The sequence below is a fragment of the Benincasa hispida genome, chromosome 5 (assembly GCF_009727055.1).
Source record: "Benincasa hispida cultivar B227 chromosome 5, ASM972705v1, whole genome shotgun sequence".
NCBI classification, from domain to species: Eukaryota; Viridiplantae; Streptophyta; class Magnoliopsida; order Cucurbitales; family Cucurbitaceae; genus Benincasa; species Benincasa hispida.
Genome location: NC_052353.1, coordinates 52,874,289 through 52,898,905, shown reverse-complemented (window position 1 = coordinate 52,898,905; position 24,617 = coordinate 52,874,289). Strand labels below are relative to the sequence as shown.

Genomic DNA, 24,617 nt, shown 5'->3' with positions numbered 1-24,617 from the left:
CACTAGAATGACCACGGGTAACATGACCTTAATCCTGAGTGAGTTGGAAATTCCTGCCATTAAGGGCGGTCCTTTGATTTGTATGGGTGCGAGTGGCCAGTTCGCTGACTCAAACCTACCACTTTGGGGATTCGTCTGATTTGGGAGCTAGGAACTCAGTTACACAAGATGGAATTCACTCATTCCCCAATGCAGGGGCAAGTAGATAGATAGCTCCCTTAAGGGCTGATTCCAGGGCTTGGACGATGCAGCGCCACATACCTTCTCTTGGTCGAGAGGTGTTCACATATAGTTGGACTATGCTGTATTGTTCATTAGAGGGATCAGTGGTACTTAAAGAGTGAGATGTAACTACTGGGGAAAAACGGTAAATTGGCCTAGCTGTACTTACGAGTATCTGTGAAGGATTATCGTACTCATGATTGGTTATATATGATGGACACAAAAATATATTTGTGGTAAGAAAAGTTCAACTGTGGGTCTTTAGTGGAATGCCTGGCAGTTAACGGATGGTGGATCTTGTCGTTAAAGAGTTTAGTCAGGTATTCACGTACCGTTGGAACTTCGAGCCATAGGTTCATAAGATCCCCTTAGTAGCATGGATAAAGTTGAGAATTAGTTTTTGAGTCAGTTTGAAATGTTCAAATTGACAAGAGGGAGTTTGATTATATATGATATAATTGAACTAGTTAATTATATATGATATGATTAACTAAATGTATGAGATACATTATTTTGGAGAAAATTGGATATAAATATGATTTATATCAAATAGAGGAGAAAAAACTATAGTAGATATATGATATTAAATTATAGGTTAAGAATATAATATGATTATATTCATTAATTAATTAATTAGGCGGTTATGAGATAATTGATCGAATATTTATCCGGAATCGTGTGAAAATGGGAAGTTCGAATTCAGTTCTTATAACTGAAGAATAAAATAAAAATTGTTTTCATTTTTTCAACACATGAAGAAAAATTGCTCACGGTGTGAAAGTATACGATCGCATAGCGTTGAGAGCCTATACGATAGTGCCCATCTTTCTTAAATGATCGCACACCCGCGCACTAAACGATCGCCCGCGATTTCTAAACGATCACTTACGTTTACTATACAATCGCTTAGCGTGTCGAGCAGACCTAAACAATCGCTTACCATTTGATAGACGGCCGCTTAGCTAAACCTGCACAATTGTGTACCTTTTTATAAACGACAAGCACCCGACTATACGATAGTCTTCTACTATCTCCCACTTGCTTGTTCATACTACACGATCGTCTTTTCCTCCTTCCCTCTACCAATTCCATCAAAGTCCACCCTTTGGATTCTCACTCCGAGAATACCGAGGGCTTCGAGTGTTGGTGTCATTCCCAGTTGTTGTTGGTTCGTGCACTGTTGATCGTGTAGACGACCGTGGTGCTATTAGGAAACTGTTTGCTGGATGATAAGGAGTGTAAAGGAGGTCGCTTCCACTGTGCACCACGAGAACACCTTAAGCAACAATTGGAGTAATCAATGACTGATTAATGGACTGTTAGACAACTGGGGAACCAGGGTTCATTAATTATTGGAACAATTGATTATAGCGATCTCATCCATTTTTAGAGTTTGATGCGTCCCTTTCCCATGCAAACACCTTCCTAAGGGGGATGCTCCTAGGGCGCCACGAGGTCGAGCATGGAAATGACGTTTCAAACCAATGAAGAAGACCGTAGGATGTATTGACACACGTCCTTCTCCCACTTACTATAAACACTTTCTCCATTCACCTTGATATTGACCTAAGCAAATATCATCCTAAGGGAGGGTGCGCCCAGGGCACCACAAGGCCAAGCATGAATCTCGCCTTGTGAACTTTTAGGGAGAGCGTGTGTGGAGAAACGACATATCATATACATCTTTTTCCTCCCACTAAGTATTTTGTAAAATATGGGTTTATTAACTTGGAAAATCTAGCTAATCAATTTTTAGCTAAGTCCTTGTTAATTTGCTCAATATAACACTTATATTAAATATTTTAACAATATGTGATTTCATTCATCAAGCTCTTTGACAAAAGTGATCACTTATTAATGCTTATAAAATATTTGCCCAATTCACCTTCCAGGTCGGTTCCCAGGTAGAGGTGTTCCGTTTTCGTCAGCTTAAAAACCTCAGCCTAGACAAAACGTTCCTTAAGACAAAGGTCTCTTATAGGTAACCATTTTATAAATTTAATCTTTTAATCAGAATTCATTTTAATCCTATTAAAATGAATCAAAAGATTAATCTATTTCTAATCTCATTAAAAACATGTTTAACATAAGTCTAGGTGAATTATTTTTAAACCATTTAAAATTAATTTTGAGATATATTGCATGTGACTCTTGATTATAGATTTTAATTCTAATTTCATTACTTTTATAACCGTTATAAAACAATGAAAAATAAAATCTATAAGTTTGCAATTGGTGACATTGATTAAAAATATAAGGCTTATATTAATCTAAGTAATGTCATGCTCAATGCAAATTCCTTTTTCATTCTAAAATATAACCTTTATATTAAACAATCATTAAGCGTCATCAATCATCATGCCATCATAAATTATAATACTTATAATATTACATGATGCATGAACATGCTTAATTTACCAAACATCTAAAAAAAATATAGCATTTATATTAAAATACTAACATTTATATTTAGATATGATATATGAACATCTCTATCCTAAGGTGAGATTTTAATCTAAATGGCATACATTATGCACCATTCAATACTAATTTAAATCATACATCTCATGCATAATTAAATTAAACAGCATTAATTGGACCAAATTTTGGACCCCCAGAAAGCAATTAATTAATTAAATTAAGATAACATTTATACTAATTTAATTAACTAAATAAAATTAAGTTACATGAGCAAATTAGGGCAAAAAACACCTTCATCAACTCCTCGCATGCCACACAATGCCGTCTAGTCCTCGGAGCGTTGCAACGCTACGAATCTTGCACGCCGTTTCGCCTTCGCAGCGTCGTGACGCTGCAAGGCAGAATGCCCTAGGTTTTTCGATTTTCAGCTCCGAACATCTCTGAAAGCCTCTGTTTCTCCCCAATCTCTTTAGCAACTATTGCCCTTTTGATCGACACGGACTTACAAACTTGAAGCATAAAATTAAACATCCAGAAACACCGAGCCCTTACATTTTAATCAAAATAAAATGCAAAATCTATGTGTCAAAAATCATAAAAATCCAATATTACAAACTGACATTCAAACATTCCAAATGCAAAGCATCAAACCCACTTCTAAGTTAGATTTTGTTTTAAAACAAAATCAAAGAACATAAACGAAAGAAAATTGGCTTTCATACAATTTGAAGGGATTGAATCCCGAGCAGAAGAGTGTGAACGCCTTGCATTTTCGTTTTTGATTTAAAAGAAACAAAATATAGCAGCAAGCATAATAAAACAAAGGATAAACATATTTAATTTAGCTTTCTTTTAAAGAGAATAGAAGAGAAGATAGAACAATTTTTTACCTTTGGAGATTTCTTTAATCTTCACGAAAATTCCAAGTTTTTTTCTCCACAACAAATCTCCAACGAACTATGAACACCATCGTAAGAGACACCTCGATATTCTCTCGGAATCTAAGGGTAGAAGTATGGTCTCTAACTTGGAGGAGAAAGAAGAATAGAGAATGGTGGAGAGGAGAATTTGTTGAGAGAATATAGGAGGATTTGGAGGTTGGGTATTCTCAAAATGAATGCTTACCCTAATTTGGGTAAAAGAAATAATTGATATGGAGAAGGGTTTACCCCTTCTCCAAGTATTTCCAAATTTTTCTTTAGGGCACAATTAATTAAATAACATTTATTTGATTAATTAGCAAACCTAATAAATAACTATATATATTAAATCTAATTTAATATATATAGTTAATTGATTAAAAAAACATCCTATGTTTATTTGCCTCTACCTCTTAAAATTAACAAATTCCTTATAAATTTGATTCATAAAAAAGATTCAATATTTGAATCCTATTCAAATATTTCTCTTTTCATTATAGATCAAATCTATAATTAACCATATCATGCTAATCTCATTAATATGCTATTCTATCAATTGATTTGAATAATTCAAATCATTCCTCTTGTATTTCATTTAGTGAGCTATCGAGGGAACCTTATAGACCTACAGATTAGAAGCTCCAATGATATGAGATTAATTGATTAAACTCTTTTAATCTAACTAATCAATATTCATTAACTACTGGGCACTCTACTAAAGACCGATAGCTACACTCTCGTACTGTAGATTTATTTCTGTATCCATGGATATAACTAATCAACAGAGTGATGACCCTTCACAAATGCTTATAACTACAGTTGGGTTAAAATACCATACTTAACCCTACATTTATATCTAACTCCTTAAGTACCACGGATTCCTCTAACGAACAAACATTTTATAGTCCAACTATAAATTAACACCTCTCAGGCCAGTGAGGGGTTAAGGCCTCATTTTCCAAAACCTGAAGCCAGTTATTAAAGGAACAATTTATCTACTTTCTCAAGGAATGGGAAAGAACTAATTCCATCTAGTGCAGCGTGTTCCCAACTCCTTAATCAGATAAATCCCCAAAATGGTAGGCGTATTGAGTCGGCTATCATGGTCACTCTCACCTATACAGATCAAAGGACTATCATCATAAATAGGAGTTCACAACTCACTCAGGATTAAGGTCAAGTCTCTTATGATCATCCTAGTGAAATGTAAGTCTTTTCTAGTAATGGTGTTATATAGAGAGTCTATTCATTTTGTGGTCCGGTCTTATACAAACTCTTTGTATAGAATACCTCCCCTCGCATGTCTTCACATAAAGGATCAGGATCAGATTATTTATAGCACTTTAAACAATTGTAACATTTACAAAGCGAGTTGTATTTGTAGTGTCACTAGGATGACCATAGGAGACTTGACCTTAATCTTGGGTGATTTGTGAACTCTTGTTTATGATAGTAGTCCTTTAATCTGTATGAGTGAGAGTGGTCATGATAATCAACTCAATAAGCCTACGATTTTGGGGATTTATCTTATTAAGGAGCTGAGAACATGACTGCACAAGATGGAATTCACTCTTTCTCATTCCTTGGGAAAGTAGATCAATTTCTCCCTTAATAATTTGTTTCAAGTCTTGAAAAATGAAGCCTCGACCTCTCACTAGACAGAGATGTGTTAGTTCATAATTGAACTATAAACTGTTTATTCATTAAAGGAATCAGTGGTACTTAAGGAGCTAGATGTAACTGCAGGGGTAAAACAATATTTTGACCCAGCTGTAGTTATGAGCATTTGTGAAGGGTCATCGCTCTGTTGATTGGTTATATCCATGGACACATAAATAAATCTACGGTGCGAAGAGTGCAGCTATCGATCTTTAGTGAAGTGCCCAGTAGTTAATGAATATTAATTAATGGGATTAAAGGAGTTTAATAAATTAATCTCATATCATTGGAGCTTCTAATTTGTAGGTTCATAAGGTCCCATCGATAGCTCACTAAAGGAAATACAAGGGGAATGATTTGAATTGTTCAAATCAATTGATGGAATAGCATATTAATGAGATTAACATGATATGGTTAATTATAGATTTGATCTATACTTAAGAGAGAAATATTTGAATAAAATTCAAATAATGAATTTTTTCTATGAATCAAATTCATAAGGAATTAATTAATTTTGAGAGGTGGAGGCAAATAAACATAGGATGTTTATTTAATCAATTAACTATATACATTAAATTAGATTTAATATATATATTTATTTATTAAGTTTGCTAACTAATCAAATAAATGTTATTTGATTAATTAAGCCCTAAGGGCAAATTTGAAAATAATTGGAGAAGGGGTAAACCCTTCTCCATATAAATTGTTTCTTTTACCCAAATTAGGGTAAGCATTCATTTTGAGAATACCTAGCCTCCAAATCCTCCCAAATTCTCTCAACAATTTCTCCTCTCCACCATTCTCTATTCCTCTTCCTTCTTCAAGGGTTAGAGACCACACTTCTACCCTTGGATTTCAAGAGAATATTGGGTCTCTCTTACGGTAGTGTTCATAGTTTGTTGGAGATTCGTTGTGGAGAAAAATATTGGGATTTTTGTGAAGATCAAGGGAATCTCCAAAGGTAATAAATGTTGGTGTTGGCATTCAACATGCAGAAGTAATTAGGATCTTAAACACTCTAATTCCATCAATTTTAACAAAGAAACATGCAAGTTCAAAAAACAAAGTAGGGTTTCTGAGATTACCTTTGTTGAACTCTTCAATCCTACAATTCCAGCTCGAATTTCCTCAGCAACACTTGTAGACAACCACTTGATCTTCCCTACTATTCTCTAAGACCTTAGATTGGATTGTGGAATCCAAAATGAGTAGGAATTCAAGGGAATTTATTAGAAGTTTACTAGTTTTAGTGTCCAATAGTTGAAGAACCTTTCTTAACAAATTGTGAGGAAAAATAGCCATGCAAGTGTAATTTCTTAGTTGAATTGAATTTGATTTTTATCAAATTCAGCATGTCACATTAATGCACTGAAATTTGACACCACAACTTGAGAATTTGGGTGAAACATAGGTGTTCAAAGTGGGAAAAACCCACTAAACATGTTTTTTCCAATTTTAAAATGAAATTCGATTTTACCAAATTTTAATTTAAATTTCCAAAAATTAAATTAAAACAAAAATTGAATTTATTGTTTGAATTTTCATAAAATTCAAATTTTTAATTTTAAATAAATTTTATTTAAATAATTTAATATCCAATATTAAATCATTACACCACCAATTCCACAGTCATGAATCCTTATTCATATAATTAATATTTAAATCATATTTAAATATGATCCAATTCTCCAATTTCGTTTAATTCGATAATTAAATGTTTAATTATATAATTATCGATTTTCTTAATTCGAATTTGAACGTTTCAAATTCTCTCATTAAACTATTCTAAGGTTTAGTCCGTTTGTGAGCTAGTATGGGGAGCTAATGTACTTACAAATCATGGGCTCCAACGATCTGCGATTAATTGGCTAAACTCTTTAAACCGAATTGCTCAACATTCGTTGACTACCGGGTCACTCCACTAAAGCCCAATAGTTGCACTCCTTTCACTGTAGATATATTTTTGTCCATTTAATTTAACCATAATTAGTAAGCCAACCCGTCATAGGTTGTTCGTAATAATGGCTGGTCAAAATCTATTTTACCCCCGAGATTGCATCTTGTTCCTTAAGTCCTATTGATCCTCTAATGAACAATTAGTTTGTGATCCAATCACCAAACCGAGTCCCTCTCGGGCCAATGAGAGAGTGGGGCCTCTTTGTTCAAGACTCGGAGCCAGCACATAAGGGAACAACCTCTCTACTATCCCTAAAAAGGAGTAGGAGTAAATTTCGTCTTGCACCGTATGTCCCCAGCTATCTACCCGATCTTACCCTAAAATTGGGGCTTATTGAGCCTGCATTGTTGAGTCAACCCTCACCCATGCAAATCTAAGGATAATCCTGAATAAACAGGAGTTCATAGTTAGCTCAAGATTAAGGTCAAGTTACCTAGGTCATCGCTTTGAAATAGTTAGTCTTAAATAGTAAACAACATTATATAGTAAGAGTGACTTATTTATTGATCCGTTCCTTATACAAACTCTTTGCACAGGAAGCCTCCACTCACATATCTCCACATGAACAATTTAGGATCACGTCGTTTGTACTAAATACAAAGTAGGCCACATCTAATAGCGTCCCCAGAATAAGGTATCCAACCTTATGCATATACTATAGACCGTTTGGGTTATCTACTCGAACTCGATCCACTCTTATGTCTCCATATAAAGTCCAAGTACTCATGTAATAGCCCCGGATTTGTTAGTTTATTGGATTTAGGTTCTTTCTTAAATAAAATGTGCAATTCATACCTTCAATAATAATTTTATTGAAAAAACCTCAATAACATCTTTATTAATAATAGAATAAGTTTAATTGTCTACAAACCACAAGTTTTAGGACATAAAACCCAACAAGAAATTATTATTCCTTCTTTTCTATTCTCTTTAAAAGCATGTTGGATTAAATATGTTTATCCTCTATTTTATTATGCTTGTTGCTGTATTTTATTTCGTTTAAACAAAAAACGAAAATGTAAGGTGTTCACACGCTTCTGCTCGGGATCCGATCCCTTCAATTGGTATCATAGCCAATTTTCTTGTGTTTACATTCTTTGGTTTTGTTTTGAAACAAAATCTAGCTTAGAGGTGGGTTTGATGTTCTACATTTGGAACGTTTGAATGTCGGTTTGCAATATTGGATGTTTACGATTTTTGACACGTAGATTTTACATTTTATTTTGATTAAAATGTAAGGATCCGGTGTTTTTGGACATTTAATTTCATGCTTCGAGTTTGTAAGTCTGTGTCGATCAAAAGGGCAACAATTGGAATTCACTCTTTCCCATTCCTTGCAAAAGTAGATAAATTGCTCCATTAATAGACGGTTTCGAATCTTGAAAAATGAGACCCAACCTCTCACTGGCTCGAGAGGTGTTAATTTATAGTTGGATTATAAACTATTTGTTCATTAGAGGAATCAGTGGTATTTAAGAAATTATATGTAACTGTAGGGGTAAACGGTATTTTGACCCAGCTGTAGTTATGAGCATTTGTGAAGGGTCATTGCTCTGTTGATCGGTTATATCCATGGATATAGAAATATATCTACAATGCGAAGAGTGCAGCTGTCGGTTTTTAGTGGAGTAATTTGTAGTTAATGAATATTGATTAATTGGATTAAAAGTGTTTAATCAGTTAATTTCATATCATTGGAGCTTCTAATCTGTAGGTATATAAGGTCCCCTTGTTAGCTTACTAAAGGATAGTAATGAAGAATTGTTTAAATTGTTCTATCAAATGAGGGAATTTTATATTAATGAGATTAATATATAATGGTTAATTATAGATATGATCTATAATCCAAATTATGTAAGAGAGATATATTTGAATAAGATTCATATGAATTGGATTCATGAAGAGATGTACACATATAAATATGTGATATTTATATGTTAATTAACTCCATATTAAATATAATTTAATATAGTTATTTAATTGATTAATTAATGGTTAATTAATTGATTAAGAAATATGGAGATTGGAGGTTAGTATAAATATATGATATTTATGATAATTAAATAAATGTATATTAAATAGGATTTAATATATGGTTATTTAATTAATTTAATTAATGTGTCAATTAATTAAATAAGGGTTATTTAATTAATTAGCACTAAGGGTATAAAGGAAAATTCTTGGTGAAGGGTTAACCTTTCTCCATATAAATATATCCTTATAACCCATTTAGGATAGAGAATTTTTTTTCACAAGCCTCCACCTTCTCTCTAAAAATTCTCTACCATTTTCCTTTTCAAAAGTTCCTGGAGACCACTCTTCCAAATTCTTTGGAATCCTAGAAAATAGCAAGGTAACTTTGTTGGTGGTGTCATTCTTCATTGGAGAAGTTCAAGATCGTTGATAACGGTGGAAGAGGAAAGCTAGAAGAATCAACAAAATTGAGTTTTGATTTCTTCTCTTCGTCCTCTTTTCTAGCATGCTTATAGTTTTGTTTGAATGTTTATCATACAAATGAATGTGTTTATTTTATTGTTTTTTATTTCTATAAAAACGAATGTCTAAATTCAAGGTATTCACACGCTTCCACAGGAATTCAATTCCTTTAGTTATTTGTTGAGAATAATTGAAACATTGAAAAACGTTTAAGGCATGTTTGATGGGAAACCTGAAAATTGAAAATTGAAAATAAGGTATTCAATTAAAACAAGGTTGTATTTCATATTTTCATATACAGATTTAATAGCATAACTAGAAATTGGATTCATATTTAAAATTTTTGTTTTAGATATGTTTGATACTATATTTATAAACCATAAAATTGGTTGTAGTTACCCACTAAATACTAGGTTGACTATAGCTAATACTAATTTATTTATGAACATGTTTTATGTTAATTTTTTGTTGTGTGCTTATTATTTTAGAATATTATATAATACATAATTTAATTTTTAAAAAAATTGAAATGAGCTTATAATATGACATACTATATTTTTAATTGTTTTGTTCTTATTTAATATAATTATGCATGTTAAAATTTAAAATTCAAAATTTAGATATATCGAAAACATAAAAATATTGTTTTTAGAATTTACAAGGTTTGGATCGCATAACTCGAAAATTGTTTTCAAGAAAAAAAATCCAGATTGTCTACCAAATACATATGTCCCGAACTTAGTGAGTTTGAAAACATAAAATAGAATTTTGCCAACCAAATGGACCCTTAGTTTTATTATATTCAATGTTAGTGGATTATTTATTCCCTCCATACAAATTTAAGCATATAATTAATTTCTATATTAATTTTATTTCAAAAATCTTGGCTTACCAACATGAATTGAGTTGAGTTGGTATAATATACCAACTCAATGTTTGGCCTAACAACTTTAAATGTTGGTGGAGTTGAGTTGATATTTTATCAACTCACTCCAACTCTCCTTTCTTTCAATGTTTTCAATAGCTCCACTCATTCGCCATTGTCGGCGACCATCGTTGTCAAACTCCGAGAACCAACTTTGGGTTTCAAAAAACCACCTCCGATGATAATTCTGACAATCAATTTTGAGCTCCGACAACCACCTTCGATGACAACTCCGTGACCCAACTTAGACGATCACTTTCACACAACCAACTTTGACGACCAATTTTGGCTCTAGCAACCACTTCTAACAACACACCCCGATGACCAACTCTAACAACCACCTTTGTAGGCTCCAATAACCATTACCAACAAAAAAAAACTCCAATGAAAATCACCTTCGATGACCACCTTCGAGCGAGCAGTTCCAATGACCAACTTTGGGCTTCAGCAACCACCTCTGACAACAAAACTTTGGCAATCAATTCCAATACTACTTTCATGCGATCAACTTCGCACGACCAACTTTGGGCTCCGAAAACCACCTCTGATGACAAATTTCGGCTACCAACTTCAATACCACCTTCATGTGACCAACTTCATGCTCAGACAACCACCTCCAACTACAAACTCCAGTGAAAATCATCTTCGATGATCAATTTAGACGACCACCTTAGTGCGTCCAACTTTTGACAACTAACTTCGGGCTTCGAAAACTACCTCCGACGACAAACTCTGGCTACCAACTCCAATACCACCTTCATGCTCTTACAACCACCTCCAACTATAAACTTCAGCAAAAAAATCATCTTTGATAATCAACTTCGACAACCACTTTCAACTATTATAAGACCGATGAATGTTAAAGTATGTTGTGGGATTGTTGATTATCTAAATTACAGTATTTTATCTATATTGAGTACAATATTTATACGTAGAAATTTGTAAAATATATTTTTATTTAATTGAATTCACATATCAAATGAGTGTTAATAATATTTGAAAAGGTATGTATGTATGTAGTTAAATAATATGTAACACATAAAAAAAAATCATAAAATGGAGATTTTTTTTCCTATAACATTTTCGAGCAAGAAATAGTGAAAAATATAGATTTGTTATTTGATAATCCTCCAAATTTAGAGGAATTGAAAGTAAAATTATTGTTGAAGAAATGTGGTGGCATTCCATTGGCTGCTAAAATGATGGGGGAGGGGGGTGTAAGAGTATATCAGCATGCAGCGGAAGCAACAAGGATCAATAAGTGATAACTTGTAGAAATACAAGTTATTGTGGATCAAAAGTTGGAACAATTAGGGTCTTTAATGATAAAATCTCATCATTTTTAGAGGAAACGCATGGAATTACTCGAACACTATCAAACTCATGCAAAAGAATGTTTATTGTTAAAATACTGCGGCAATAACGCATGATATTGCAGGATCTCAACAAAGTCTAACACATGATTAAGAAAAGTGTCGCAGGCAAAGTCTAACGCATGGGGCATGCGTTGGAGGGATTCAACGCAAGGAAGATACATTGATTCAGGCTATTTGTGTCAAATCACCACTTGAAAGCATGGATATTTGTAGCGGGCAGCGTCTGAAAAGCATCTGAGTGTCAGGCGGCCAACCAGGGTATGGAATTTAATGTTGCCCATCATCAAGTTGGAGAAGACCGACGTCTATAAATAGAAGAAATCCCACAAAATGGAAAAGTTAATCTAGAATCTTATATCATTAGCTCATTGCATAATTCTTAAACTTTGAGATTGTAGAGTTGTGCTGTGGTGCCGAAAAGAACAAGAGGGAAGAGAACCACCACCATCACCAATCAAGGAGCGGAGGAAACTGAGCTCGAGAGAGAGACATTTCTTCCAATTCTTCCATAAATGGTTGTGCACGAACCAGAATTGAGCCAAAGAGGACAAGAGATTGTACTCTGCGGCTTGACTCTTTTCATTTCATCTTACTTATTGCTTTCATCTTCTCATTTGATTAAGTATTGGTTTTGTAAAGACAATCAGTTTCTTTATAAATTCACATATTTGATCTATCATACTTTGCCAATGTTTATTTCTTGTTTATGTCGGACGCATCTATAACTTCATGTAAAATTCCATTTCGAACGCTTAAACCAACTAAATCAATTGGTAAAAGCAGCTTTAGCTTAAATTATTCGAGAGTTGTAAATATCTTAAGTGTACTTAAATAACCACTTAGGATATTTCTACAATAGTTACAACGCAAGGCCTGCATTAGCTTTAATTTGAATCCCTGAGTTCAACCCTAGACTTACCAGGAACTTGAGTTGGATTTATACTTAGATCTGAGTCAGGAAAACTTGAACATCTATAGAAGAGTGTCATGCGTCCTGTTGCACATCATTAACGCATCAACGTGTCACTAACACATCATAAACGCATCAACGCATCATTCATATTTACACTTATTCTTCTAATTACTTTATACAATACACTCCTAAGCTTGAATCACGAAATCAACGAACAGTAAGCACTCTAATTCGTTAATTTTGGCAGAGACTAAAGCATGCTCATCAATTATAAGAGGGTTTGAAGTCATACCTTTGTAGAACTTCTTAAGATCTTGATTTTCAGCTGTTATCTTCTCCGAAACTTGCTGTGAACCACCTCAAGATCTTTCCCACTATACTTTTGGAGCTTTAGAATGAGTTGTAGAACTCAAAACTAGCCTGAACGAAAGGAAACTTGGAGAGAAGCTCACTGCTACAACCCACTTGAAGAACAATTTCTTCAGCTCGAATTTTTTTGTAAAATCTCTTTGGATGCATGCCTCAATTTCACTCCAATCTTCTTTATTTATTGTAGGCTATCATGCAAAGAAGATGGTTGCATGAGATGCAACTCATGCTTGGAGTTATTGAAGCCTAACTTAGTGGGTTTGGTGTGAGCAAGTTGAAGATGATAATGGAAAAAACCAAATTTCCATTTTGTGTCATTTTTCAAAACCAAATGATTTCTAAAAATCAATTTGATTTCAAATCTTGAAAATATTATTAATTTTGTAAAATTAATTTTCTAATAAAATTAATAAATAATTCTTCTAATTAATTTAATATCAAATATTAAATTAATTTTATACAAATTCACCTTCATATATTTAAATCATATTTAAATATAAATTCTCCTATTCTGTTTAATTCTAATTTGAACATTTCAAATTAACTTATCACGCTACTCTAAAGCTAATCCATTTACGAGCTAGTAGGAGGACCTTGCGGACCTACAGATCATGAGCTCCAACAATCCAAGATTAATTACTCATTATACGGAATTAACCCTCATTCGTTAACTAATGAGTCACTCCACTAAAGCCCATAGTTGAACTCCTCTCATTGTAGATATATTATGTCCGCTTGATATAACCATGATCAGTAAGTCGATCCTTCACAGGTCGTTCGTAAACACAGTTGAGTCAAGATCATCATTTTACCCTGTGAATATATCTCGTTCCTTAAGTTCCCACTAACCTTCTAATGAACAATTTGATTCATAATACTTATGAATCAAGTCCTTTCTCTATCATGAGAAGGCAGGGCCCCAATTATTCAAAACCTGGAATCAGTACTTAAGAGAACAACTTATCTGCTAACCCTAAATCGGGTAGGAGTGAATTCCATCTTGTAGGACTATGTCCTCAGCTATTCATCTAGTCTTATCCCCAAAATGGAAGGCTTATTGAGCAGTGCTGTCGGACTACTCTCACCCATGCAGATCAAAGGATAATCCTAAACAAACAAGAGTTCATAGCTAGCTCAGGATTTAAGATCGGGTTAAGTTACCTAAAATGAAATAGTTAGTTTTAATAGTAAACGGTTGTTATAAAGAAAAGTGACTATTTTTTGGTCCAGTCTATATGCAAACTCAGTGCATAGGATGCCCCCACTCACATGTCTCTACATGAATGATCTATGAATCACATCATTTGTATTATCTACAAAATGGGTCGCATCCAATAGTGTTATCAAGATGAGATACTCAATTTCATCCATATACTTATTAGACCATTTAGGCTATATACTATTAACTTATCCTGTTTATGTCACCACATAAAGTTAAAGTATTCACACTATAGTCATTGATATGTTTATTGGATTTTCATATTAGAATGAAAAAACAACAACTTTATTGAATAAGTTACTCAAAAATATTTTATTGATAAATAGAATGTTTAACACGAACTGCGCGAACTGCAAGTTCTAGGACATTCCCAATAGGGGGATTCGATTAAAAAATTCATGACAGAGTATGAAAATATAAATCAACAACAGAAAAAGAAGAAAAAGAAGATGATCACGAAATTCATAAAGAAAAATTAGGAATCAAAAGTTTTAATTTCTCTTTGGTTTTTCATTTTATTTAATTATATTCTTGCAAGAACGGTAGTGAATTAATTGTTGTTCATTACTTACAAAAAAAAAGACAAAAAGGGGAAAAACTTTTAAAATTAAAAGAAAATATTGCAATCTATATTTTATTCACAATACAAATATGGATAGAATTATTGAATAAAAAAATTTCAAAACAAAAATAACCATCATAAAAGCATAGTATTTAGAGTTAAAAAAACTGCACCAGATACCCTAAACATATGAACTCAACTCTGCACCCCAATCACAGACATATGAACTCAGACCAAATAACTCTACACTCCAAACGCAGACATATAAACTTCACAAATGTATGAACTTCACAGACATATGAACTCCAGACGTCATATCGCAACTCAACGCCGCAAATAACCCCTAAATTTTTTGGATATGACCGAGAATGAATGAAAGTAGTATACAATGTTTTCATATTACTGTTGTATTAGATTTTTCTTAAACTAGTAATAAATATTTTTATCAATACTAACAATTAACAATATATTTAACTTCAAGCATTATCATACGTGTCACAAGGTGAATGTGATGCAGAGCAGCCGATCTTCTCTTTTAATGGTCTTTTACAATAAAAGAGTTTTGGAATCACCACCAATCATATTAAATGTGTGATTGATCACCTAATTTTAAAAATATATCTGTACTAGATTATGCAAATTCAGATGAGTAATATGTAAGTGCAATTACTAAGTCCAATGCGCTCTTCCTCTAAACACATAAAAAAAATAATTTTTAATAATTTTTTTTAAAAATAAATGAAAGCACCCAAGCTTTTTCCAATTCAGATTTGAGTTTGAGAGTTATTTGTGTAAAGGGAAGATGTTAACACCCTAAACACCCACGAAGACAACTACCAAATTTATCTTTTATTATTCAATTAAAAAAAATCATAAAAATCTTGTCATTTTGCTTTGTTTTTAAAATGTCTAATGTTTATTAATTTATATTTAAGAAATAAAACATAAATAAACAAGTGTGAGTGGGATTAGAACCATTAAAAAGATTGAAAATTTATTTTAAATTCCCAAAATAATTTCCTATACCTCAAAAAATATTTGAAAATCAAGCATTTGAATTTTCTAATTCCATCATCAGTTTTTTATGAGAAATTTTAGGTATTTAAGGAATTAATAAAATTAAAAAAGAGAACGATCTCATTTTTAATTAAGAATTGTTATTGATTATTGAAATTCAATTTAATAAATTACAAAAATCCAGAAAATGAACACTACTCCATCGTCAGTGTTTGGTGAGATTCATGTATTTAAAGAATTAATAAATTTTAAAAAGATAACGATACACAGTCTCATTTTCAATTAATAAATGTTATTCACACTACACCTTGAAGCTTGATGCTTGATTCAAGATTTATACAAATATATACAAACTTTTTCTTAGTGCAACAACTTCAGGGATGGAGGATTGAATCTTTAACCAGACTTGAAAGGAATGCATGTCAATGCCCTTGAACCAAGCTTTGGCATACATAACTAACTAATGCAATTAATATGACATGTGTAATTGATATCCAAATTAAATCTAAGGTAGAAATTAAATAATACTAATAGTATTTTCTTTTAGAAAAACCAACAATATATCAAAAAAATACATAGTGTGAGATCAATATTAAATCAAATAAATCAAATATAATAAATAAAAGAATATCTCATGAAATAACATAAACTAACAACAAAATCTCATTGGACTTGGTAAATGTAAATTCCTTTACTCTTCTATGACACTACATAAAATTAATAGTAGTGTTTCCCATGCATGATTCTCTTGTAATGGAAAAAAAAAAAGTGTGACAATTCACTTGGGATAATTGAAAAATATGGAGAATTTTCCTCCTCCTCTCCACCCTCACACATAAGTAAAATTAGGACACCAGAGATCCTTAATATTAGAAAATTATAGTTATTTTGAAATTTATTAAAAAAAAATAGTTATTTTGAAATTTATTATTCAAATATTGTTATTTTTATGATCCTGTCTCAAGACGAGGTCTATGATCTTTTTATCAAGAGATGAGATCATTAAATTTATTTTAAAAAGATAAAATTACATAGAATCTATAAAAAGATAGACCTCATTTATTCATTCAAACAACAATATTTTTCTAATAAGTTTCAAAACAACTCTATTTTCTTAATAAGTTGAAAAGAATGACCGTTTTTAAATATAGAAAAATAGGTCAAAATATTTATAAAATATGACAATTTTAGAACTATTAATGATAGACGTTCAGTGATATTGCTAGACACGGATAGAAGTAAGACATCAGTATCTATAAGTGTCTATCGTATAATTCAAAAATTTTGTTATATCTTGAAAATATTTTCAACATTTTTACTATTTGAAATAATTTCACTTAAAAAAATATAATATTAATTAAAAAAATCATCCTCCAGTGGTGGGAGAGAGAATGAGGGGAGAATGTGAAGAAGAAGTGGGGAGAATATGCAAAAGTGATGATGAAGAGAGTGTGTGGAGAGGAAAATAAGGTGGCGACAAAAGTTGAGAAAAATTAAGAAATCATTGCTAAAATTAATTAAACTTTCATTATTAAAAAAGTTTTTTTTTAACCAAATTTTGGCAATAATAGATGGTGAAAATTCTCATTTAAGAAAAAACAAAAAGAGATGATCAAATGAAAAATAAAAATATAAGTCAGGTAAAATACGATATACATCTATAATATGAAAAATTGAGAAGTTAATAATCTATTCAATCAAAAGTTAAAGTAGCGTTGAATGACACAATTTTATAAAGTAAAAGGAAAAAAAATTAAGATTAAATTACAAATTTAATCTATGGACTTTTATGTTTGTGTCTATATAACAAGTGTTTAATATGCATCTGTTTTTTAAAAACGGTTTAAATCGATGATCCAAATTCTTTCAAAATGACTACTATGTTTTTTTTTCTTTACAACTTACGACTCCATGAAAAAGAGCATAGGTAATTTAGAAAATTTTCTTTTAAAGTTTTCATAAAAAAAAAAATAATATAGTCAAAGTCAGAAATTATATGACCCAAATTTCATGATCGTAATATTATTTGATACTACTTTTAAAGATAAAGATGTATAACCTTTTGCTTCTGTTACTCTTTTTATATTCATATAATACAACGATACTTTCACACGTGAAAACTTTTTCTCCTATATTCTCGATAGAAAAACATCCACAAGTGATGTGTGGATGAACAAAAATTTATTTTTAATTACTTTCAAAATGAAAATTTAGACGAGAAATTTGGTTATTAGTACCAAAAAAATAAAAAACTCAATTATTACGTGGGAAAGAACTTTCGTCCTAATTCGATTTTCTCAGAAATTTCTCACAGCTCACAGGTACTATAGAAAGGCTTCCTTGGACGCTTCAATGGCGGCTTCTACTTCTTTCCTCACTAACATTTAAATTTCTCCCTCTAAAGTCCTTATCCTTACCCCGCGTACACGCTACACCAGAGTGGCCCACTTCGACTTTTCCGTTTTCCCCACTCCAAAACCGCGTTTCCCCTAACGTCAATCCGCCATTAATACCCTAACAAAACCTTGCAACGTCGAAGAGAAGAAGACAACTATGGCTTCTGGAGCTGGAACCATCCTTTTCAAAGTACTCGTTTTCTCCGCCATCGCCGCCGTATCCGTAGCTCAGACACCACCGCGGTTCAACTGCAGCTCCACCTCAAAATGCCACTCTCTGATCGACTACATTCCCCCAAACGCCACCACCATCGCCGCCGTACAAAGCCTTTTCCAGGTCAAACACCTCCTCTCATTTCTCGGCGCCAACAACCTTCCGACCAACACCCCGTCGAGTTTTCCCTTACCGGCGTCTAGGAAGATCAAGATTCCGTTCAACTGCAATTGCGTCAACGGGACTGGTCTCTCCGATAAGCGTCCGATTTACAAAGTCAAGAGCGGCGATTCGCTCGACAAAATAGCGGAAGTCACTTTCGCGAGACTTGTCACGTTCCAGCAAATCGCGTCAGCAAATGGACTTCCGGATCCGAGTAAAATTGAGCTAGGGCAAGAGCTGTGGATTCCTCTGCCGTGTAGCTGCGATGAAGTGGATGGAAACAGAGTAGTCCATTACGGACATTTGGTGGAAACTGGAAGCACCGTATCGGCGATTGCCGGAAGGTTTAATGTCTCGGAGGAGACGATCTTGAAGCTGAATGGAATTGCAGATGCAAGAACTCTTCAAGCTTCTCAAGTTCTTGACATTCCTCTTAGAGGTTTTTTTTTCCCCTTTCTTCCTCTTCTTCGTTTCTTCGTTTCTCGTTACCTAGGTTGAGTCTGAAATTGATGACATGATTTTTGATGAATTTGCACAAATTTAGGTGAAATTTAGGGTTAAATTGGCTTAGTTCTAAATCCATTTCGCTTTGTGATGTTTCGTTTGTTCATCCAATTTAATTCTCAAGTATAATTAGGGTTAAGAGTGAAAGAAGAAAAGTCGATTGGCCTTTTTTTAAAAATTAATTATTTATTTATTTATTTTAAATTTCTTGTTATATTTCCAAAAATAAAAAAACCCAAACTTGTTTTCTTTTATTCAAAATACCCCTATTCCTTCAATAATTACTATATTAATCTCGACTTTTTGTAAAGGTGTCGAGACTACCTAAGAAATTCAATACTCCCACACTATTTTATATCACCGCCACATCTATTTCAAGTTCTAATTTTCATCCATCAAATTTCTTATAATTTAAAAACTTTTATGAAAGGTTGAGTTCTTTTGAAAGAACACTAAACAAAAGCAAAAAATTTAAGGGTATTTTTTCTTTTTGTGATTTAGCATTTATAGTAATTAAGGCCTGTTGGGTAGGGAATAAATTTGAAAACAAGTTGTATTTCATGTTTTCATATATGTGTTTGGTAGAATAATAAAAAAATAGATTTAAATTTAAATAATTGTTTAAAATATGATCGATAGCATATTTATAAATCATAAAATAATTGAAGTAGTTAACCAATAAGTATTGGTTGAGGATAAACTACTATTAGTTTATGTATGGAGATGTTTTATGTTAAAAAATCTATAATTATTACTTTATAATATTTTATATCATTTATAATACATTGCATGATACATATTTTACTTTATAAAAAGTGACTTGAGTTTATAACATGTATTGATAAATATTTTCATCTTTATTTAATATAATTCATATTAGTTTTTAGAAGTTTGATTACAAACTTCGAAAAAACATAATTTAGGTTGCTGCAAACCTCATATTTGCTTAACTCAAATATGAAAAAATAAAACAAAATCTGAATGGCCAAATAAACCGCCCTTAGACATCCTAATTAATTTTAAAAAATGAAAAAAAAATCCTTATCTTTTATTGTTGTCGATTTTGTTTTAAAGAAAAAAAGGTTTCTAAAGCCCTGTTTACTGTTTTCTAAGATTTTAAGATGCTTCTAAAAATAAAAATAGAATAATTAAAGTTGTTGTCATAAATTAAAATATATATATACACAACTAATCAATATTTAATTATTTTCTAATATGCTGTTTTTAAATTTTGAGATTTCTTTTTCACGTATTTAAAATTTTGAGAATTAAAAGATTATATATAAAAAATAAAATTTAGAAGGTAAAAATTTGCCTGAATTCTTTGCCTATTTCTTCCCTGGCAAAATATCTATAATTTTTAAGATAGGTTGAGGGTTCAAATCTCCATTTTAGTATTTGTAATTTTATGTTCCAAAATAATATAAAACAAGACAGGAGAGAAACATCAAACACTAGATCAATTCTCCATCTAGAATAGAATAAAAAAAATAAAATAAAATAAAACAATTTCATCGTAAACCAGAGCTGTTATTTTGTCGTGTCTATTGGTCAATCTCAGGACACTTTTTTTTATTCATAAGTCTATAGAGTTCTTAATGATCCAAGGTTGTATCTTACAATCCTGATATTTAGGATTTCTTTGTCCTCCTGTTGAATTTGGGATAATGACTGCACTTGACTTTTGAGTACTTAATTAATTGATGATGCCTGAGACAATACGTAGTTTAGTTGTTTTATATGAGTAGACAGTTCGTTGTCACCCTGAGTTGCCCATGCCACATGGCTGATGTCGTCTCACTCTATTTAACTAGATAATCTATTCAAAAAAGCCACCACAATATGACTAGCATTTTGCACTATTGGATATAGGAGAGAAAAATTGTAAAAGTACTTTGAATTTTAAATTTGTATGTAGTGATTATTAGAGAGCATGCAAAATTTGAAATTCAAATTCAACGATTATTAAGGGGCAACCATTCATTGAATAGTTTTTCTTTTTAAATTTTAGAGGTAGGTTTGGTTCTTGCAGGGAATCAAATGCTCAATGGAAGGTCGGTTAATTTTGGTGTTTAGTCAATGAAGAGAGAGAAAATAGACAAAGTTTTTGGATAAGAGACAATTTTATTGATAAAATGAAAAATTCGAAGATATCCAAGAGTACAAAAAGAATCAATCAAATGGTATACAAAAGATGTTTCCAATTAGCCGTAAGAAAAGAAAAACTATGGCTTTTCAAAGCCCGTATAACTTTACAAAAAAAAGTTGAAGAGAGAGAAAACGGACAAAGTAAAATAAATAAATATATATATGTGTGTGTGTATATATATATATATATATATATAAACCAAGGTGGTAGAGAAAAGTCGATGTCAACTGATTACAACCATAGAGCGGAGTGGTGGATAGACTGGGAGTTCCTTTTTTCTTTTTATTATTATTATTATTATTTATTTTTTTTGTGATGGAGGGATTTGGAAGTTGCTTTATATTTTTATTTATTTGACTCATCACTAAAAGCTCTTGATTGCTTGTGAAGAATAACGTTACTATCCTATCCATCCAAATAAGAGAGACATCATTAAAAGTAGACCATTTCTGAGAGTGGTGCACTCTTTTTTGTTGAGGTAGTAGTGAGGACCTGTTGGTACACTCTTGGTAACAATGTGTGTTGATGACTTGGATCATACTATCTAGAGCTGTAATTTCGCTTGCTCGATTTAAGCGATATTCTGTGTTAGTTATGCTCAATGCAGAGACCATCATTGTGTGCTGGTGGAGGTCCTTTACATTCTGCCCTTTCATATATAATATGCTAGTTCTTTTTGCAATTTTGCGGGACTCATGGCTTCAGAGGAATACTAGGACTTTTTAGTGGAGCTGCAATTTTGGTTTGTCTATTTTAATTGGTAATAGTTTTGTTGTCTAATAGTAATAGCTAACCCTTGTTCATGATCATCCACAAAAACTATCATCAACTTTCTCGCCAAACTGCTGCTAGACCATAATGTCCGCGTCAATATGTTAGAATATTATGCCATTCATTTAATGGGACCGTGAGAGGAAATTGTTTACAAGTTGACATATCACTGAAGATCTGCCATATCACTGAAGATCCTTTATATTTGTTCAACAGATACACTTTTTGTCGTAGTTTCGTCATTACCATATCACTGAAGATCCTTTATATTTGTTCAACAAATGCCTACCATGAACTTAACTGTTCTGAGTTCTATCTGCAGCTTGTTCATCAGCGATCAGGGAAGACTCTTTAGACTTCCCATTCCTTCTCTCAAACGATACGTACGATTACACGGCCAACAACTGTGTGTTGTGTCAGTGTGATGCTGCAAAAAACTGGATGTATGTTCCACACTGAATAATTTGTTTGTTGAGAAATGAAAACTTGTTGGATCTGAACTGAATGTAGCTAGAGCTAGAGCTAGTGAGCTTACTTTTTTTGTGTGTGTTTTCTTTTGTCAGTCTTGACTGTAAGCCATCACAGTTGAAGGCATCCTCAATGAAATTATCGAATTGGTCATCATGCCCAGCCATGGCATGTGAAGGCAACAATTTTCTCCTTGGTAACTCAACATCTTCTGGTTGCGACTCCACTACTTGTGCCTATGCTGGTTTCTCTAAACAAACCATCTTCACAAATATTTCCACTCTCAACACTTGCCCTTGGCCTGAAGGTGAGCTCTAAACTTGACTTTAATTAAAGCATTTCAGTTTTTACAAACCCCAGCCTTTAATGCCTTCGAAGCTAGTACTTATTAGGTTAAATTATATAAAAAACTTCAAAGAACTTTGGGGTAGATTTCAAATTATACCCATTGACTTAGAAAATTTTTGTTTCTACCCTTGAACATTGAAATTTGTTTAAAAAGAATATCCTTGAACTTTGAAATTTTTCCGTAGAATATCTTTTCTATTAAAATAAATTATGAAAATTTATACTCGAAATCATCGTCATTGAAAGTAACATGAAAGTACTATTGAAACAGGTTGAAAGTAGGCTACATGTGCTTTGTTTTTTAAGGTCAAAAGCATCTTAAACTAAAGTGTTTTGTGAGAAAATACTTTACAGTGTTTTTGGTCTAAGGGTTTGGTCGAGAAGCACTCTTAAAAACGCATGACCACGCATCAAAATCAATTGATTGTTTGAGCATTGTTGTTACTTTCACCAAAGAAAAAAACTCCTAAATACACACTTTTATGTTGCGACAATGATATGATATCTGATTAAAAACAATGATTAAAATATCCGTACATATATCGTATGATTTGATTTTCATATCTGGATTTAATGGATATCTCCGATATCTCTTAAAAATATTCATAAATTTAAAAACATATCATCAATTAGTCATTAGTCACCATTAGAGGATGAAATCTCTACAGATAACCAATACCCCCACCCCACCCCACCCCTCTACTCAAAGCTTTTAGTTTGAACACTTCTCCTTCACTACACTCATCATCTGGAATATGATTGTTTCCATGTATATGCAGATAACGGAAACGGCGCTTCGAGGATGGGTTCACAAGGTTTGAATTTGGCCTATCTCGTCGCCTTTACACATGTACTGGCTTTTGGTCTTCTTCTCATTCAGTAAGAAGTATAATTTCCTTCTTGTATGCTGCTGTAGAGAGAGAATCACAATGTACGTAGATTCTTAATGTTCTGTATTTATCACAGAATAGCCATCTTTGTTTTCTTTTTTTTTTTTCCCTCGTTTTTAACGTTAATAAGTCGATTTGAAATAAATCTCTTCGTGGCCGGAAATCGTGAAAATGGATGAACTGTATTAGAAGAGATGTATGATATGGATGTGAATTTGATTTTGATCTGTAATGTTGAACAATTTTAAGTGCAGTTGATGATTGTAATTTGTTGTGCCATAAGTTTGTGGTAAGAATCTTGTTGTAGGAATGAGAATGAGGCTAAATAAATACTATTGGCGTAAATGTAATCAGCAATTTGTTTATTTCCAGGGGGAAAAAAAGCTATTTGTATTCCAATATTGGACTATAACACTTGGTTTCAAGTATATCTGTAAACACATTCCAAAATAAATCATATAATCATGATGTATATGATATATATTTATATTTTTTAGTATATTATCAATATATTCGACATATATTTGAAATTTCAATCATTGATTTTGAGTTAGGAATATAAAAGACTTATTATGATGTTAATATGAAATTAAATATTTGAAAATTTTATTGATAAGAGATAAATTAATTAATGATATTTTTTTAAAAAAAAATCTTATAATTAATAGTAAATATGAAAATGATATATTTTTATTTTAAAATATTATAAAATTAAAAGA

General features: G+C 32.1%; 1 protein-coding gene across 1 annotated transcript; it reads left to right on the top strand.

The window, feature by feature from the left end:
• The first annotated feature begins 18,294 nt into the window (after positions 1-18,294).
• Positions 18,295-24,230, top strand: LOC120077922 (lysM domain-containing GPI-anchored protein 2). Its single transcript, XM_039032026.1, has 4 exons — positions 18,295-19,207; positions 22,515-22,635; positions 22,756-22,967; positions 23,788-24,230. Exons 1-4 carry the CDS (start codon positions 18,550-18,552, stop codon positions 23,889-23,891), a joined length of 1,095 nt encoding a protein of 364 aa, XP_038887954.1. The 5' UTR covers positions 18,295-18,549; the 3' UTR covers positions 23,892-24,230.
• Positions 24,231-24,617: the final 387 nt, after the last annotated feature.